The 19,825-nt window shown below is 43.9% G+C and overlaps 1 protein-coding gene across 1 annotated transcript in view; it reads left to right on the top strand.

Annotated features, from left to right (window-relative positions):
• The window catches only part of TMEM134 (transmembrane protein 134), a gene marked incomplete at its 3' end in the record, with an annotated part of 75,527 nt that overhangs the window by 45,517 nt on the left and 10,185 nt on the right, over positions 1-19,825 (top strand). Inside the window, 1 exon segment of the mRNA XM_053692347.1 lies at positions 2,530-2,619. Coding sequence (XP_053548322.1) covers positions 2,530-2,619 — 90 coding nt within the window.

Here is a 19,825-nt window from a genome sequence, read left to right on the forward strand (position 1 = left end):
AAGCCGGTCACTAGACGCATCTACCACAAGGTGTGGAGGACCGACTTGTCCTGGTGTGAGGAACAATGATACCCATGGCACAAGGTATCCAGGATTTTGTCCTTTCTCCAGGATGGTCTGGATAAGGGTCTTGCCGCCAGTTCCGTAAGGGGACAGATCTCGGCTTTATCTGTACTGTTGCATAAGAAGCTTGCGGAGCTTCCTGACATTCAGTCCTTTGTTCAGGCTCTGGTTAGGATTAGACCGGTCTTAAGGAATTTGGCTCCTCCCTGGAGCTTGAACTTGGTACTTAAGGTTTTGCAGAGGGCTCCGTTTGAGCCTATGCATGCCCTGGACATTGATTCTCTCATGGAAGGTACTGTTGTTATTGGCTATTGCATCGGCACGCAGAGTCTCTGAGTTGGCGGCCTTACAATTTGAGCCTCCTTACTTAGATTTTTATGCTGACAAAGCAGTTCTGCGCACTGGTTTGGGATTCCTTCCAAAGGTAGTGTTGTCGTAACATTAATTAGGACATAGTGGTTCTTTCCTTGTGTCCTAACCCTTCCGCTTCAAAGGAGAGGTTACTTCATAATCTGGATGTGGTTCGGGCCTTGAAGTTTTATCTTCATGCCACAAAGGAGTTCAGACAGACGTCTTTATTCGTTGTGTACTCGGGAAGGCGGAGGGGGCAAAGGGCCTATGCAACTTCTCTATCTTTTTGGTTGAGGAGTATGATCCGTCTGGCTTATGAGAAAGCAGGACACAAGCCTCCTCAGAGGATTACGGCTCACTCGACTTTTATGGAGCAGATTCTATGCTTCTATGAAGCAGATTTGTAAGGCGACCACCTGGTCATCCTTACATACTTTTGCAAAATTATACAAATTTTACGTTTTTGCTTTGTTGGAAACAGCTTTTGGGAGACAGGTTCTGCAGGCTGTGGTGCCCTCAGTATAGGGTCCATCACCTTTACCCTCCCGTTTTTCTTCATTCATTGTCCTCTAGATCTTGGGTATTTGTTCCCAGAAGTGATGAATGAAGCAGTGAACTCTCCTCCCCTTTAGATGGGAAAACATAAATTATGCTTACCTGATAATTTAATTTCCATCGTGGGGAGGAGAGTCCACTGCACCCGCTCGCTCTCCGGTGGGCGAACCTAAATTTATTTTTTTTCTTCTGGCACCATTTATACCCTGATGTTTCTCCTACTGTTCCTTGTTACCTTGGCAGAATGACTGGGGGATGAGGGCAGTGGGGAAGGTATTTAAGCCTTTGGCTGGGGTGTCTTTGCCTCCTCCTGGTGGCCAGGTTCTTATTTCCCACAAGTGATGAATGAAGCAGTGGACTCTCCTCCCCACAATGGAAATGAAATTATCAGGTAAGCATCATTTTATATTTTTTGGCAGTCTGCCCAGCCTCCTGTTACTGACTAGTTGCCCATGCACAGTTAAAGCATTCTTCTCATGACACCAATGTAAACAGTGGCTTGTGGTACGTACAGCATTGTGAATTTAATGAGCAAAAGGTTTATAAATAGGTAAATATTTTTAAATTATTTGCTGGCTGCAATTAGAGAAGTTAATGGAACAGTAAAGTCAAAATTAAATCTTCATAATTCATATAGAGCATGTAATTGTAAACAACTTTTCATTTTACTTCAATTATCTCATTTTCTTTATTCTCTTGGCATTGTTTATTGAAAAGAATACCTAGGTTGGCTCAGGAGCAGCAAAGCACTACTAGGAGCTAGTTGCCGATTTGTAGCTGCACAAATATGCCTCTTTTCATTAGCTCACTTGATGTGTTCAGCTAGGTCCCAGTAGTGCATAGCTGTTCTCTCAATAAAGAATACCAAGAAAATGAAGCAAATTTAATAATAGTTATCCTTTATCTGAAACTTGCTCCCTTTGATTTCCTCCACTTTAAGGGGCATTGGTGTGCCAGGTCTTCAGCATGCAAGTGATGGAACTCTGTAGAGGAGGATGGGCCACCAAATACAAGAGCATGTGTAATAGAGATTCATTTGTGTTGTTATCTGTGCAATTGGCTGTTCCATCTGCTGAAGGGTTTGAAGAAGAAAAAAATCAGCCTTGGTAGCAACTGGATCATTATTACAGAGGATCTTCTTCAATGATTATATTTCAGCAAGAGGTTCTGAATTAAGTTTCAAATAAAGATCCATAATATATGCAAATGGAAATATATTATTAATTTTTCTAGTCATGTCTGTCTTGCAAGATTGAGACCCAGAGATCAACTCTGGATTTGTTTGTTGTAATATAATGATGTAAAGCACAAATGTATTGTACCCAAAATATTAACGCAATGAGAAGAAACTATGGGTAAAATTTAAATAACACATATTTGTTCTTTATATAGGAGTGCATCTGCTTGGGATTTCAGCTCAGGATAATAGATGGCCTCTAATTTTGGTTGACGTTTCTTTGAAATGTATGACCATAGGCCAATGTATGCAATGAATGTATGTAATGTAATATGTTGGCACAAAGAATGGATAATAATATTTATCTCCCCCCTCCCTCTTAGAGTTCTGCCTCAACTTTCTTCTCGCAACTCTCAGTGCTCCTTTAGCACAACCAGTAACAGCACCCAGTTCTCTCATCAAGGCTTATTCAGGTAAAAGAAACATTTTGATAGTTTAATTTTGTTTTCCTATGCTGCTTCTTAGCTCTTGTTATCAAACTGGGCTCAATGATCTAAAGCTTTCCATTCAGATGAGAAGATTTAAGAAGTCTCATTAGTACAACGAAGCCCGTTAGAAAAATTTAGAAACCCAAATTTTATATTGAGGCATATATTTGTAGCTTGTGAAAGGTTTACAGATGGCGCTGGTCTTTAGTGCAAGTATTCCAATCAATGTAGATATCTCTACCAAATAAAGAAAAAAAGGCTTGACGGATGTATTATAGCCAAATGTTATATGTGCAGTATATGCACTCCATAAATTTTGGGTAGTCAGCTGAACTGGAGCAGAGTTGAAACCACGTTTATCTTGTTGTATAAATCTCAACCAAGACTAGGAGGAAATAGAAGCTTCAATGAGGGTAAAGTAAGTCACTTCGTATTGTATTAATTAGTAACTTACTCCAATAAAAAACAGATTCCAGCGATGGCACAGCAACAAAGAAAAAACAAGACACACTACGTGTCTGATATAAAACGAACAAAGCTTTATTATTAAGCTCAGCTCAACGCGTTTCAACGTTAAAACGTCTTTCTCAAGAGCAAGTTAAAAACAGTTTTTTAACTTGCTGTGACATCGCTGGAATCTGGTTTTTATTGGAGTAAGTTACTAATTAAAACAATAAGAAGTGACTTACTTTATCCTCATTGGAGCTTCTATTTCTTCCTAGTCTTGGTTGAGATTTATACAACAAGATAAACGTGGTTTCAACTCTGCTCCAGTTCAGCTGACTACTGCACATATAACATTTGTCTATAATACATCCGTCAAGCCTTTTTTTCTTTATTTGGTAGAGATATCTACATTGATTGGAATACTTGCACTAAAGACCAGCGCCATCTGTAAACCATATTGTTCGGTCTTCTGGGATAGACTGCAAGAAGGCAGCTGTCCAGATTTAAAGGAGAGTATTGTTTCTTTGCCATTGGTGCATGATTGTGTATACGATCTTCTCATAATCTGTACTTTTTTGTGAACATATATTTGTAGCTATATAGTGTTTATTATAGCGAAAAAAATACTCACCTTAAAAGCTGCAGGCATAGCTTGAAGGGTAAGTAGGTGTGTATGCAAAAAGAAAGGAAACACAAAAAAATAGTACTGTTAAAAAAACTTGTCAAATACTTATCTCACAGGGAAAAATAATTGTCATGTCTTGCAAATCTAGTTCTTAGTGTGTTGTACTTTCACAATAATAAATCTGGCTCCAAAAATAGCCAAACACTACGAGCTGCTGCGGTTTTCTGCATATGAAGGCATCCGAAACCTCCAAATGCACATGCCTACAATTATGTCAGTTTTTCACTATACTGAATTCTAAACACTGGAAGCATTTTAATATTTTGTGTGTGTGTATGTGTATATGTATATATATGTATGTGTATAATACATACATACATACATACATACATACATACATACATACATACATACATACTATGGGAAGAGTCCACAATGGCATTCCTTGTGGGAAATACTGAACCTGGCCACCAGGAGGAGGCAAAGATACCCCAGCCAAAGGCTTAAATACCTCCCTCACTTCCTCAGAACCCCAGTCATTCTTTGCCTTTCGTCACAGGAGGTTGGCAGAGAAGTTTCAAAAGATTTCAGGAGTAGTCTCTTATGGAGGGTAGTACTCTTAGAGGTGGGACTGGAGTTTTAAGTAGTCCTGTCAGCCTCTCAGTGAGAGCATGGATGAAAGTTAGAGTCCGGAGATGCAGGGAGAGTCTTTCTGTGAAACCATCCCGACTCACATTAACAGCTCCATAAGCAATCAGCGTTGAAAAGGTTCTCTTCCTGCTTTCTTTTCACAAGTCCATGTCAGAAGCGACGCTACTATCTGTCACACTTGAAGGGCCGTATTACTGTTCCACGGCATAGATTCTGGTAAGATTGTTTAATTTTTTTATACATGTATGATAACGCAAGAAGACAGGGTCACAGTGTGACTCCTTTTATCTGTATAGTATCAAGGGTTAATATCTCCTGAGGGGGATTATTGAACAGGGGGTAATAATCTTATGTTTATTTGATTTTATGTGTGAGATGTTATGGGCTCATAGGCTGTTATGGAATATACAGGTTTCACTTTCACTTTGAGAGCTGTGCAGCTTATAAGTTTGGCGTGCTTTTTCTCATAGCAGAGACGGTCCTGCATTGCGTAGTTTTCATTCCCTCTTTCCTGACCAGTGTTTATCAGAGAGGAGTCGTAAATCTCTGTACTGTCTGGGTCATAGGAGGTGGGAAATGCCCCAGCCATTGGGGTATAAGGGTGCCGTTTTTGTGAATGAAGTGATATCATGTTTGATACCAAAATACATGTTTGATACCACTGAGCCGTCCACCTCTGAGGAGTTGTAGTCCAGTGAGGTGCATACTCTACATTCTTCTCTCTCTAAACATGCAGTTTCCCGTAGCATTGCTGATCCTCCATCTAGAGGGGGCCTTTTTTTCACCAGACGTTACTGCGCAGTTCAGACGGCGGTGTCTGCGGCTTTTAATGCTTTACCTCGCCCTGCCAAGCGCAAGCGAAAGGTTACTTATTGCACTCCTTCCCAGAGTACATCAGATAATTTATTAGATTTAACTGATACGGTTATCCGAGGATGAAGTTCTTTCTGAGACTTCAGAGTATGAACATTCTGGGTCGGAGTCTGCTGTCTCTAAACCTCCGGCTGCAGAGGAACCAGACTTTAGTTTTAGGAATTTGCGCTTCGTTCTTAAGGAAGTTTTTGTTGAATTCAGAGGTTCCAGAGGCCAAATTGCCTGATGACCCTTTTGATTTCTAAATTGGATAGAGTTTGAGGGCAGGGTGGTACCTTATCCTTCCCTTCTTCTGTTAGATGACGTACATTATTAAGAATGAATGGGACAAGATTGGATTCCTTTTTCCCCTCTTCTCCCTTTAACAAATTGTTCCCGGTCCTGGACTCTATGGAGTTGTGAGGTTCCGTCCCTAAAAGGGATGGCGCTATCTTCACCCTTGCTAAACGTACTACTATCCCACTTGAGGATAGCTCTTCGTTTTAGGCGCCCATGGATAAAAAATGGAAACTCTGTTAAGATGTTTCAACATAGGGATATTTGTTGCCGCGGTTGCTGGAGCTGTTACCTATTGGTGCGACTCCTTACGGGATTTGATCGAGGAGGAGGGTCCCCTTGACGTTCTTCAGGAAAAAATTAAGGCCTTGAGGTTTCTAATTCTTTTATCTGTGATGCTAATATGCAGATTATTCGTCTGAATGTTACGACTTCAGCTTTTTCTGTTCAGGCTCAACGGGCTCGGGCTGAAGTAATGGTCTGCGGATACGACCTCTAAGTCTAGACTTCTTTTCCTCCCCTTTCAGAGAATGATTTTGTTTGGTGCAGACCTGGACTCAATTATCTCCATGGTCACAGGGGGCAAGGGTGTCCTCCTACCGCAAGAGAATATGCATTTTTTTGTTCTTTTCATTCTGATAAACCCCATGTCAGCAGTCCTCCGCTAGGCCAGAGTAAACAAGAGCTCTTGGAAGCCAGCTTAGGTCTGGAATAAATCCAAGCAGAGCAAGAAGTCTGCATGTATGGGCGGTCCCTGGTCCTCTTCTGGATCATGTAGGGGGCAGTCTGTTGCTCTTTTTAGTTGCTTGGTTCAGGTATGTGCAGGATCCATGGTTCCTGGAGGTCATAGCTCAGGGTTACAAGATAGGTTTTAAGTCTCAGCCTTCCAAGGGCAGATTCCTCTCTCTCTCCTGTCTTCCTGACCAGAAAGGAAAAGAGCCTTTCTGGGGTACGTACGGGATCTGTCCTCTTAGGAGTTATTGTCCCTGTGCCTATCGCAGTTAGAGGTTTGGGATACTATTCAAACCTTTTAATGGTCTTGAAAAAGGAGGGAACTTTCTGTCCGATTCTGGGCAGTTCATGACCACGATAGATCTGAAGGATGCTCCCTTCACGTACTAATCCTCAAGGACCACTTCCAGTTCCTAAGGTTTGCGTTCCTGGACCAGCACTTCCAGTTTATTGCACTTCCGTTTGGTCTAGCTACGGCTCCAAGACATTTTTTGAAGAGTGGACCATTCGGAATCTCTCCTCTGTCTTCTTCGATCCCATGGATGGAAGATAAATAGAGAGAGTTTTCTTGTATCAAGTACCAGGATAGAATCATAGGTATGGGAATATTCTAATGGACCAGAGACGTTGCAAGCTAGATTCAACAAGTCTTGCTTTCCAGACCTCCTGGTGTATGGAGGTGATTGGTCTCATTGTGTCTAGCATGGACATCATTTCTTTGTCAGGTTTCACCTCAGACTGTTGCAACTGCGCATGCTGAAGCAGTGGAACGGCGATCATCGGATCTGTCTCAACAGATTTCTCTGGACATTCGATAGAGAGAACCGCTCTCTTAGTGTTTTTGTCCGGATCTCTTGTCCTGAGGGACGTCCCTCTTAAGACCATCCTGGGTGATTGTGACTATGGTTGCGAGTCTGTCAGGATGGGGAACTGTTTGGGTTGCCACGGGGCACAGGGCTTTTGGACCCAGGAGGAAAGCTCCCTCCCAATCTCATTTTGGATTTTCAGGCAATTTACAATGCTCTGAAGGCTTGGCCTCTGCTGGGTTTGTCCCAGTTTGTCAGATTCCAATCAAACAATATAACCTTGGTGGTTTACATCTACCGTCAGGGGGGAAAGAGAAGCTCCCTAGCTATGAGGGAAGTATCTAGAATTCTGGAGTGGGCTGAGACCCACGTTTGTTCGCTGTCAGCGATCCACATTCCAGGTGTGGACAACTGGGAAGCGGTTTTCCTCAGCAGACAATTCTTTCATCCAGGGGAATGGTCTCTCCATGCCGGGTGTTTGCGGAGATTTGCAAAAGGAGGATCTTATGAGGTCTTTATAGGAAGCTACCAAGATATGGGTCGAGGTACAGGGATCCTCAGGCGGAGCTAACAGATGCATTAGCGGTGCCTTGGAGGTTCAGTCTAATTTATCTTTCCATCTAAAGGGGATTCATTACTTGTGGGAATTAAGAACCTGTCCACCAGGAGGAGGCAAAGACACCGCAGCCAAAGGCTTAAATACCTCCCCCACTCCCCTCATCCCCCAGTCATTCTTTGCCTTTCATCACAGGAGGTGGCAGAGAGGTGCCGGAAAATCAGAGGTCTCTTGTGAAGGGTGCTACCCTTTGCTATGGGACAGGAGTTTAAGTAGCCCTTAAAGCTTCTTGGTCGAGGGCCTGGGTGAAAGTTAGAGTCCGGAGATGCAGAGGGAGCTTCCCTTTGCGACACAATCCCGACTATTAGCAGCTCCTACAGCAATCGGCGTTGACGAGTTTCACAGATTGCGTTCTCTCAAGTCAATGTCAGGAGCGCAGCTACCACCTGTCACACTTGAAGGGCAGTGTTCCTGTTCCACTGCGTAGATTCTGGTAAGATCGTTTAATTTTTTTATATCATGATAACACAGAAGACAGGGCTACAGTGTGGCACCTTTATCTTTATAGAATCTAGGGTTAATCTTCCTATATGAGGATTATTGAACAGGGGGGTATGTGCATGATAAGTTTATTATGTGAGGGCTGCATTATATGCAAGGACGCGGCTCTGGCACTTTTTGTGGAACTGACAGGTTCTCTTCCGGGAGTTTTTGACACGTGTTTTTTTTTTTTTTTTTTTTTTTTTTTTTTTTGGTGCGTTTTCTCCTAGGCAGGGGAGGGCCTGTGTAGACATCCTTGTGACTGGGTGGGGCCTCTTCACTTCCGGTCTGATCTGCGACGGAGGAGATGAACGGTTTCTGCAATCCGGGTCATTGGTAGTTATAAAGGTGCCTGTCTTATCTTTTTCTAAAGGCTATGGAGGATTCTAACGCGTTAGAGGGTACTCCTTCTTTAAGTCTTATACCTGTGTTTATTGTGAGGTTTTGGTAGACCAGCCTGCGCAACTGTGTTCCATATGCCTTGAGAAGGCTACGACTTCCAAACATAAGAGAATGTCTAGCACTACTGAGCCGTCCACCTCTGAGGGGTCACTGTCCCGTGAGGTGCGTTCCCTAATGGCGTTTCCTATCCCACATGCAGCGCCCCAGGGTCCAACTGTTACCCCTTTGGGGGATATTGCTTGGCCGCCTGATTTTGCGGCTCAGCTTGAAATGGCAGTCGCTAAGGTGACCCATGCTTTACCGCGTTCTGCTAAGCGCAAGCGTAAAGCTTTTCATAGCGGCCCGTCTCAGAATTTGTCTCTGTTGGACGCCCTGGAGGGGTGGTACAATGACGTGGCCCATTTGGACGCATTGGAAGGGTCCCTTTTGGGTCGGAGTCCGTGTAATTTAAACCTCCGGTAGAAGAGGAGCCCGGTTTTAGGTTTAAGATGGAGAACTTGCGTTTCTTACTAAAGCAGGTACTGGCTACTTTAGAGGTTCCGGAACCGAAGCTTCCAGAAGAGCCCTCTATTCCTAAATTAGATGAGGTCTACTAGGACAGGGTGGTTTCCCAGACTTTCCCGCTTCCTGTCAAGATGGCGAACATTATAAAAAACGAGTGGGAGCGGTTAGGTTCTTCCTTTTTCCCCCTCTTCTCGGTTTTTTTAAAAGCTTTTCCCCCGTCCCGGAGGCCCAGCTGGAGTTGTGGGGGACCATTCCCAAGGTGGATGGGGCCATCTCCACGCTCGCTAAACGCACAACGATTCCTTTAGAGGATAGTTCTTTGTTCAAGGAGCCTATGGATAAAAAGTTGGAAAACATGTTACGTAAGATGTTTCAACACACACGGTTTGTTTTTCAACCGGCAGCGGCGGTCGCCGCGGTTGCTGGAGCTGCGTCATATTGGTGCGATGCCCTATTTGATATGAGTTAGGGTGAACCCTCTTTCAAGGCAGTGCAGGAAAGGATTAAGGCCCTAAAGGTAGCCAATTCCTTCATTTGTGACGCTAATATGCAAATTATCCGCCTGAATGCTAAAGTATCAGGTTTTTCGGTTCTAGCACGCATGAAGGGGCGGCCCCTGACTGGTCTGCAGACCGAGTGGGGGTCAAATTGTCTCTATTTTTTAGACGACTGGTTGCAGGATGTTCAGAACCCCTGGGTTCTGGATGTAGTCGCCCAGGGTTAGAGGATAGAGTTTCAAGTCCTTCTGTCAAACCTGTCTTCAAGGCCGGAAAAAAGAGAGGCCTTTCTGGGTTGTGTGCGGGATCTCTCCGCTGTAAGGGTTATCGTACCCCATGCAGAAAGGGTCTAGTGTGTTACTCCAATTTGTTCGTGGTTCCAAAGAAGGAGGGCACGTTCCGCCTGATTCTGGACCTCAAATGTTTAAACAAGTTCCTGTTCATTCCATCGTTCAAAATGGAAACAATCAGATACATTCTACCCCTAGTTCAAGAGGGGCAGCTAATGACCTCTATAGACTTGAAGGATGCCTACCTTCACGTTCCGATTCACATGGACAATTTCAGGTTCCTCAGATTTGCTTTTCTGGATCAGGATTTCCAGTTCGTGGATCTCCCCTTCTGTCTGGCGACGGCCCTGAGAGTTTTTACAAAGGTTCTGGGGGCCCTTCTAGCAGTAGCCAGATCCCAGGGCATCGCGGTGGCGCCCTACCTGGACGACATCCTGGTTCAGGTGATGTTATTCCATCTGGCAGAGGTCCACACCTTGGTCCTGCTGCAGTTACTTCAATCTCACGGTTGAAAGGTCAACCTCGAGAAAAGTTCTCTGGTTCCCAGTACCAGGGTGGAGTTCTTGGGCACGATCATAGACTCTGTGTGTCCATGAAGATCTTTCTCACAGACAAGCGACGCATAAAGATGGCGTCTACCTATCTTGTCCTTCAGTCTACAGTGAGACCATCTGTAGCTCAGTGTATGGAAATGATTGGGCTTATGGTCTCCAGCATGGACATCATTCCATTCGCCAGGTTTCATCTCAGACCTCTTCAATTGTGCATGTTGAGTCAGTGGAATGGCGATCATTCCGATCTGTCACAGCCGATATACATGGATGCGCAGACTCTGATTTTTCCTCTCCTGGTGGATCCGCCTGGATCACCTGTCCATGGGGACATCCTTCCTGAGACAGTCCTGGGAGATTGTGACCACAGACACGAGTCTGGTGGGATGGGCAGCTGTTTGGAGTGCCAGGATGGCACAGGGGAAGTGGTCTTGCTTAGTCTCTTCTTCCAATAAATATTCTGGAGCTTCGAGCGATCTACAATGCTCTGTCGGCGTGGCCTCGTCTGGTGGACTTCAGCTTTATCAGGTTTCAGACAGACATTACCTCGGTGGCTTACATCAACCACCAGTGGGGGCACGAGGAGCTCCCTGGCAATGAGGGAGGTGTCTCTGATCCTGGAGTGGGTGGAGACCCACAATTGTTCCCTCTCTGTGATCCACATCCTGGGTGTGGACAACTGGGAGGCGGATTTTCTCAGCAGGCAGACTTTTCATCCGGGGGAATGGTCTCTTCACCCCAAAGTGTTTGCGGAGATCTGTCTCAGATGGGGGGCGCCGGAGATCAATCTCATGGCGTCAAGGTTGAATTGCAAGCTTCCCCGATACGGATCAAGGTTGAGGGACCCCCAGGCGGTGCAAGATCTAATGCACAAGATATACCTGTAAATGTAAAATAATTTATTTTTGATTCTATTCAGAAGGCTTTGTCTGCCATCCCGCCTTCTGATAAACGTAAAAGGTCTTTCTCTTGCAAGGTGTATCCAGTCCACGGATTCATCCTTTACTTGTGGGATATTCTCATTCCCTACAGGAAGTAGCAAAGAGAGCACACAGCAAAGCTGTCCATATAGCTCCCCCTCCACCCCCAGTCATTCTCTTTGCTGGCTCTAAGCACTAGGGTCTCACTCGGGAGTGTAAAGTGAATGTGGTGTTAGATTTGTAGTTTTATTATCTTCAATCAAAAGTTTGTTATTTTAAATGGTACCGGTTTGTACTATTTACTCTCTAGCAGAAAAGTGATGAAGATTTCTGCTGAGAGGAAAATGATTTTAGCATGTTGTAACTAAAATCCACTGCTGTTCCCACACAGGACTGAGGAGTACCAGAAAACTTCAGTTGGGGGGAACAGTTTGCAGGGTGATCTGTAATAACGTATGTTTAGTCATTTATTTCTAGACAAGACTGAGATAATGCTAGAAGACTGACAATATCCCCATAAGGGGAGGGTAAGCTATGTTCACAGACTTAGTAAGGAATTGAATGCTTACATAATAAGGCTAATATACTGGTTGACACTTATTCAGGGCAATTGATTGCTTGGCTAAGGAAACATCGTTTTGCAAGACACTTTGAAAGCCCTTTTGGGTTTTTTCTGGGGTTATTACCACATGGCTGTTTTTTATTCACTTAGGAGTGATTTACTAGGCCTCACAGCTCCGGAGTAGAGTGGGAGGGGCCTAATTTCGTGCCTCAGATGCACACTTAGAATTGCAGAGAAGTTCATGCTGCTTCACATAGAGGGTCCTGCTGATGTTTGAGGGCCTAAAAGAAGCTATATTCCCCCAAATCTGATCCCCAAGGGAAGGTAGGGCCACAGCAAGGCTGTGGCATGGTGCTGTAGTGATTTAACCAGGTGTTGGCTTTAGGCTGCTCCGGTTTGGGCATTAAGGGGTTAATCGTTTTGAAACTTGGGGTGCAATCTTATTAAGGCTTTAGCTACATACTGTGAAAAAAGATTGCTGCATTTTTCACCGTTTTGTAAAATTGTTTGCTCTTTTTATCTCTTAAAGGCACAGTAACGTTTTTTTCAAATTGTGTTTTTTATTTGATTAAAGTGATTCCAAGCCTGTTTGTGTACTCTACTAGTCTGTTAAACATGTCTGACACTAAGGAAAATCCTTGTTCAATGTGTTTAGAAGCCATGGTGGAACCCCCTCTCAGAATGTGTCCCACTTGTACTGATATGTCTATACACTTTAAAGATCATATTGTTGCACTTAAGAATGTGGCCCAAGATGATTCTCAGACTGAAGGTAACGAGGGTAGCCCGTCTGCCTCTCCCCAAGTGTCACAACCAGTTACGCCCGCGCAAGCGACGCCTAGTACCTCTAGTGCGTCTAACCCTTTTACATTACAAGACTTAGCGGCAGTCATGGATAATTCTCTTACAGCCTTCTTATCTAAACTGCCCGTGTTACCTGCAAAGCGTGATAGCTCCGTTTTAAGAACAGATTATGAGCATTCAGACGCTTCCAATATACCCTCACAGCGCTCTGAAGTGGGAGCGAGGGATTTGATGTCTGAGGGAGAAGTCTCTGATTCAGGAAGGGTTCCTCCCCAGACAGATTCAGATACATTGGCCTTTAAATTTAAGCTAGAACACCTCTGTGTTTTACTTAGGGAGGTATTGGCTACTCTGGATGACTGTGACCCTTTGGTGATCCCAGAGAAATTGTGTAAAATGGACAAGTACCTAGAGGTCCCTGTTTACATGGATGCGTTTCCGGTCCCTAAGAGGATTGCAGATATCGTTACTAGGGAGTGGGATTGGCCAGGTGTCCCTTTTGTCCCCCCTCCTGTTTTTAAGAAAATGTTCCCCATATCTGACCCCATGCGGGACTCGTGGCAGACGGTCCCTAAGGTGGAGGGGGCTGTTTCTACACTAGCTAAACGCACAACCATACCAATTGAAGACAGTTGTGCTTTTAAAGACCCTATGGATAAAAAAATTAGAGGGTTTACTTAAGAAAATTTTTGTTCAACAAGGTTTTCTTCTCCAACCTATTGCCTGCATTATTCCTGTAACTACTGCACCTGCTTTCTGGTTTGAGACGCTGGAAGACTCGCTCCAGACGGACACCTCATATGAGGAAATTATGGATAGAATTAAGGCTCTAAACCTAGCTAATTCTTTTATCACTGACGCCGCTTTCCAAATAGCTAAGTTAGCGGCAAAAAATTCAGGTTTCACCATTTTGGCGCGCAGGGCGCTATGGCTAAAGTCCTGTTCGGCCGATGTGTCGTCTAAATCCAAGCTTTTGAACATTCCTTTCAAAGGGAAGACCCTATTCGGGCCTGAATTGAAAGAGATTATTTCAGATATCACCGGGGGAAAAGGCCATGCTCTCCCTCAGGACAAAGGGAAGGGGTAGCCCCCGATCCGGGACCGGACTAGTAGGGGGCAGACTCTCTGTCTTCTCTCAGGCCTGGGCAAGAGATGTACACGATCCTTGGGCATTAGAGATTGTAGCCCAGGGATACTTTCTAGAATTCAAGGACTCTCCTCCAAGGGGAAGGTTCCACATTTTTCGTCTGTCTACAGATCAGACAAAGAAAGAGGCGTTTTTACGCTGTGTAGAAGATCTACATACAATGGGAGTGATCCACCCAGTTCCAATTGCAGAACAAGGACTGGGGTTTTACGCAAACCTGTTTGTGGTTCCCATAAAAGAAGTAACTTTCAGACCAATCCTGGATCTCAAAATTCTAAACAAATTCCTCAGAGTCCCATCATTCAAGATGGAGACCATTTGGACAATCTTACCAATGATCCAGGAGGGTCAATATATGACTACTGTGGATCTAAAGGATGCGTATCTGCACATTCCTATCCACCAAGATCATCACCAGTTTCTCAGGTTCGCCTTTCTGGACAAGCATTTTCAGTTTATGGATCTTCCTTTCGGGTTGGCCACTGCTCCCAGAATTTTCACAAAGGTGCTAGGGTCCCTCCTGGCGGTTCTAATACCGCGGGGCATAGCAGTGGCGCCTTACCTAGACGACATCTTAATTCAGGCGTCAACTTTCCAAAGAACCAAGTTTCACACGGAGATTGTATTGGCCTTTCTGAGGTCTCACGGGTGGAAGGTGAACATCAAAAAGAGTTCTCTCTCCCCCCTCACAAGAGTTCCATTCCTAGGAACCCTGATAGACTCGGTAGACATGAAAATATTTCTGACGGAGGTCAGAAAGCTAAACCTCTTAACTACTTGCCGAGCTCTTTATTCCATTCCTTGGCGATCTGTGGCTCAGTGCATGGAGACAATCGGACTAATGGTTGCGGCAATGGACATAGTCCCTTTTGCTCGGATACACCTCAGACCACTGCAACTATGCATGCTCAAACAGTGGAATGGGGATTATGCAGATTTGTCTCCTCAAATTCAGTTGGACCAGGAGACCAGAGATTCTCTTCTCTGGTGGTTGTCTCAGGATCACCTGTCTCAAGGAATATGTTTCCGCAGGCCAGAGTGGATCATTGTAACGACCGACGCCAGTCTGGTAGGCTGGGGTGTGGTCTTGGACTCCCTGAAAGCTCAGGGCTTATGGTCTCGGGAAGAAACTCTTCTCCTGATAAACATTCTGGAACTGAGGGCGATATTCAACGCTCTTCAGGAATGGCCTCAACTAGTGGGGGCCAAATTCATCAGTTTTCAGTCGGACAACATCACGACTGTAGCTTACGTCAATCATCAGGGGGGAACAAAGAGTTCCCTAGCGATGACGGAAGTAACCAAAATAATCAGGTGGGCGGAGGATCACTCCTGCCATCTCTCAGCAATTCACATCCCAGGAGTAGACAACTGGGAGGCGGATTTTCTAAGTCGTCAGACTTTTCACCCGGGGGAGTGGGAACTCCACCCGGAGGTATTTGCCCAGCTGACTCTGCTATGGGGCACCCCAGAGTTGGATCTGATGGCGTCCCGTCAGAACACCAAACTTCCTCTCTACGGGTCTAGGTCCCGGGATCCCAAGGCGGTATTGATAGATGCTCTAGCAGCGCCTTGGTCCTTCAATCTGGCTTATTTTTTTCCACCGTTTCCTCTCCTCCCGCGTCTGGTTGCCAGAATCAAGCAGGAGAAGGCTTTGGTGATTCTGATAGCGCCTGCGTGGCCACGCAGGACTTGGTATGCAGACCTAGTGGACATGCCTCATGGTTACTGCCAATGAGGCAGGATCTTCTAATACAGGGTCCGTTCAAGCATCCAAATTTACTTTCTCTACGTCTGACTGCTTGGAGATTGAACGCTTAATTCTATCAAAGCGTGGGTTCTCTGAGTCAGTTATAGATACTCTGAGTCAGGCTAGAAAGCCTGTCACCAGGAAAATCTACCATAAGATATGGCGGAAATATATTTGTTGGTGTGAATCCAAGGGTTACTCATGGAGTAAGATTAGGATTCCCAGGATATTGTCCTTTCTCCAAGAAGGACTGGAGAAAGGATTGTCAGCTAGTTCCTTAAAAGGACAAATATCTGCTTTGTCTATCCTGTTACACAAGCGTCTGGGAGAGGTACCAGACGTTCAAGCGTTTGCTCAGGCTTTAGTCAGAATCAAGCCTGTCTATAAACCTGTGGCTCCGCCATGGAGTTTGAATATAGTTCTTTCAGTTCTTCAAGGGGTTCCGTTTGAACCTTTACATTCCATAGACATTAAGTTGCTATCTTGGAAAGTTTTGTTTTTGATAGCTATCTCTTCTGCTCGAAGAGTTTCAGAATTATCTGCCTTACAGTGTGATTCACCTTACCTGGTGTGATAAGGTAGTTTTGCGTACCAAGCCTGGTTTTCTTCCTAAAGTTGTTTCTAACAAGAATATTAACCAGGAAATAGTTGTTCCTTCTCTGTGTCCTAATCCATCTTCGAAGAAGGAACGTCTATTACACAATCTTGATGTAGTTCGTGCTTTAAAGTTCTATTTACAAGCAACTAAGGATTTCAGACAAACATCTTCCTTGTTTGTTATCTATTCTGGTAAGAGGAGAGGTCAGAAAGCGACTGCTACCTCTCTTTCCTTTTGGCTGAAAAGCATCATCCGTTTGGCCTATGAGACTGCTGGCCAGCAGCCTCCTGAAAGAATTACTGCTCATTCTACTAGAGCAGTGGCTTCCACATGGGCTTTCAAAAATGAGGATTCTGTTGAACAGATTTGTAAGGCAGCGACTTGGTCTTCACTGCATACTTTTGCCAAATTTTACAAATTCGATTCTTTTGCTTCTTCGGAGGCTATTTTTGGGAGAAAGGTTTTGCAAGCAGTGGTGCCTTCCATTTAAGGTACCTGTCTTGTTCCCTCCCTTCATCTGTGTCCTAAAGCTTTGGTATTGGTATCCCAAAAGTAAAGGATGAATCCGTGGACTGGATACACCTTGTAAGAGAAAACAGAATGTATGCTTACCTGATAAATTACTTTCTCTTGCGGTGTATCCAGTCCACGGCCCGCCCTGGCATTTAAGTCCGGTAAAATAAATTTTTTGTTTAAACTACAGTCACCACTGCACCCTATGGTTTCTCCTTTTTCTTCCTAACCTTTGGTCGAATGACTGGGGGGTGGAGCTAGAGGGGTTGCTATATGGACAGCTTTGCTGTGTGCTCTCTTTGCTACTTCCTGTAGGGAATGAGAATATCCCACAAGTAAAGGATGAATCCGTGGACTGGATACACCGCAAGAGAAAGTAATTTATCAAGTAAGCATAAATTCTGTTTTTAAAACTTCTCATAATGTTGATGAAATTTCAACATTTCAAATGTCCGGCAACATACTGATTTATCCTTCTCTGATGAGGATCTATCTGATTCAGAAGATCCTGCCTCAGATATTGACACTGACAAATCTTCTTATTTATTTAATTGGAGTATATTCGTTCTTTGTTAAAAGAAGTGTTGATTACATTGGATATGGAGGAAACTAGTCCTCTTGATATTAAAACTAGTAAACGTTTAAATTCTGTTTATAAACCTCCTGTGGTAATTCCAGAGGGTTTTCCAGTTCCTGATGCTATTTCTGATATGATTTCTAAAGAATGGAATAGGCCTGGTACTTATTTTATTCCTTCTTCAAGGTTTAAAAAATTGTATCCTTTGCCAGCAGTTAGATTGGAGTTTTGGGAAAAGATCCCCAAAGTTGATGGGGCTATCTCTACTCTTGCTAAATGTACTACTATTCCTACGGAAGATAGTACTTCTTTTAAAGATCCTTTAGATAGGAAACTTGAATCTTACCTAAGGAAGGCTTATTTATATTCAGGTCATCTTCTTAGGCCTGCAATTTCTTTGGCTGATGTTGCAGCTGCTTCAACTTTTTGGTTGGAAACTTAAGCGCAACAAGTATCGGATCATGATTTCTCTAGCATTAAGTTTATTCAACATGCTAATAATTTAATTTGTGATGACGTTTTTGATATCATCAAAATTTATGTTAGATATATGTCTTTAGCTATTTTAGCTAGAAGAGCTTTGTGGCTCAAATCTTGGAATGCTGATATGACTTCTAAATCCAGATTGCTTTCTCTTTCTTTCCAAGGTAATGAAATTATTGAATCCAACTGAGAACCAAATAATTTAACTGTCACTGGGGGGGAGGGAGTATTTTTTGACATAATAAGGAACAGAAATCTAATCCTTCCCCAAATGAATCTGTTTCCAATTGGAAGCCTCCCTCAAATTTGAATAAATCCAAGCCTTTTAAGAGATCAAAACCAGCCCCCAAGTCCGCATGAAGGTGCGGCCCTCATTCCAGCTCGGCTGGTAGGGGGCAGATTAACATTCTTCAAAGATGTTTGGATCAATTCGGTCCAAAATCATTGGATTCATAGTATTGTTTCTCAGGGTTACAGAATAGGATTCAGAGTAAGACCACCCGTGAAAAGATTTTTTCTCTCACGCATTCCAGCAAACTCAGTAAAGGCTCAGGCTTTCCTGAAGTGTGGTTCAGACTTGGAGTTATTAGGGGTAATCATGCCAGTTCCGATTCAGGAACAGGGCGTGGGGTTTTATTAAACTCTATTCATTGTTCAATAGACTTACAGGATGCATATCTTCATATTCCGATTCATCCGTATCACTATCAGTTCCTGAGATTCTTTTTTCTAGACAAGCATGACCAATTTGTTGCTCTTCCTTTTGACCTAGCAACAGCTCCAATAATATTTTCAGAGGTTCTCGGTGCCCTACTCTCTGTAATCAGAGAGCGGGGTTTTGTAGTGTTTCCTTATTTGGACGATATCTTGGTACTCGCTCAGTCTTTACGTTCTACAGAATCTCATGTGAATCAACTAGTGTTGTTTCTTCAAAGAAATGGTTGGAGGATCAATTTACCCAAAAGTTCTTTGATTCTTCAGACAGAAAAGGTAACCTTTTTAGGTTTCCAAATAGATTCAGTGTCCATGACTTTGTCTCTAACAGACAAGAGATGTTTGAAATTGGTTGCAGCCTGTCAGAACCTTCAGTCTCAGTCATTCCCTTCAGTAGCTATGTGCATGGAAGGTTTAGGTCTCATGACAGCCGCATCGGACGCGTTTTCACATGAGACCTCTTCAGCTTTGTATGCTGAAGCAATGGTGCAGGGATTATACAAGGATATCACAATTAATATCCTTAAATCCCAATGTTCGACTTTCTCTGACTTGGTGCTTAGATCACCATTGTATGATTTTAGAGCCTTTTGTTCGTCCAACCTGGACTCTGATCACAACAGATGCGAGTCTTTCAGGTTTGGGAGCTGTTTGGGGATCTCTGACAGCACAAGGGGTTTGAAAATCTCAAGAGGCGAGATTATCAATCAGTATTTTGGAACTCTGTGCAATTCTCAGGGCTCTTCAGTTTTGGCCTCTGTTGAAGAGAGAACCGTTCATTTTGTTTTCAGACAGACAATATCACAACTGTGGCATATGTCAATCATCAGGGTGGGACTCACAGTCCTCAAGCTATGAAAGAAGTATCTTGGATACTTGTTTGGGGCGGAATCCCAGCTCCTGTCTAATTTTCTGCAGTTCATATCCCAGGTATAGACAATTGGGAAGCAGATTATATCGGTCATCAGACTTTACATCTGGGAGAATGGTCTCTCCATCCAGATGTGTTTTCTCAAATTGTTCAGATGTGGGGGCTTCCAGAAATAGATCTGATGGCTTCTCATCTAAACTAGAAACCTCCCAGGTACCTGTCCAGGTCCAGGGATCCTCAGGCGGAAGCAGTGGATGCATTGACACTTCCTTGGTGTTATCATCCGGCTTATATTTTTCCGCCTCTAGTTCTTCTTCCAAGAGTGATCTCCAAAATCATCATGGAGCAATAGTTTGTGCTGCTGGTGGCTCCAGCATGGCCTCACAGGTTTTGGTATGCGGATCTTGTTCGGATGTCCAGTTGCCAACCTTGGCCACTCCCATTAAGGCCAGACCTATCTCAAGGTCCGTTTTTTCCATCAGGATCTCAAATCAATTTCCAT

The sequence above is a fragment of the Bombina bombina genome, chromosome 9 (genome assembly GCF_027579735.1).
Source record: "Bombina bombina isolate aBomBom1 chromosome 9, aBomBom1.pri, whole genome shotgun sequence".
Taxonomy (NCBI): Eukaryota; Metazoa; Chordata; class Amphibia; order Anura; family Bombinatoridae; genus Bombina; species Bombina bombina.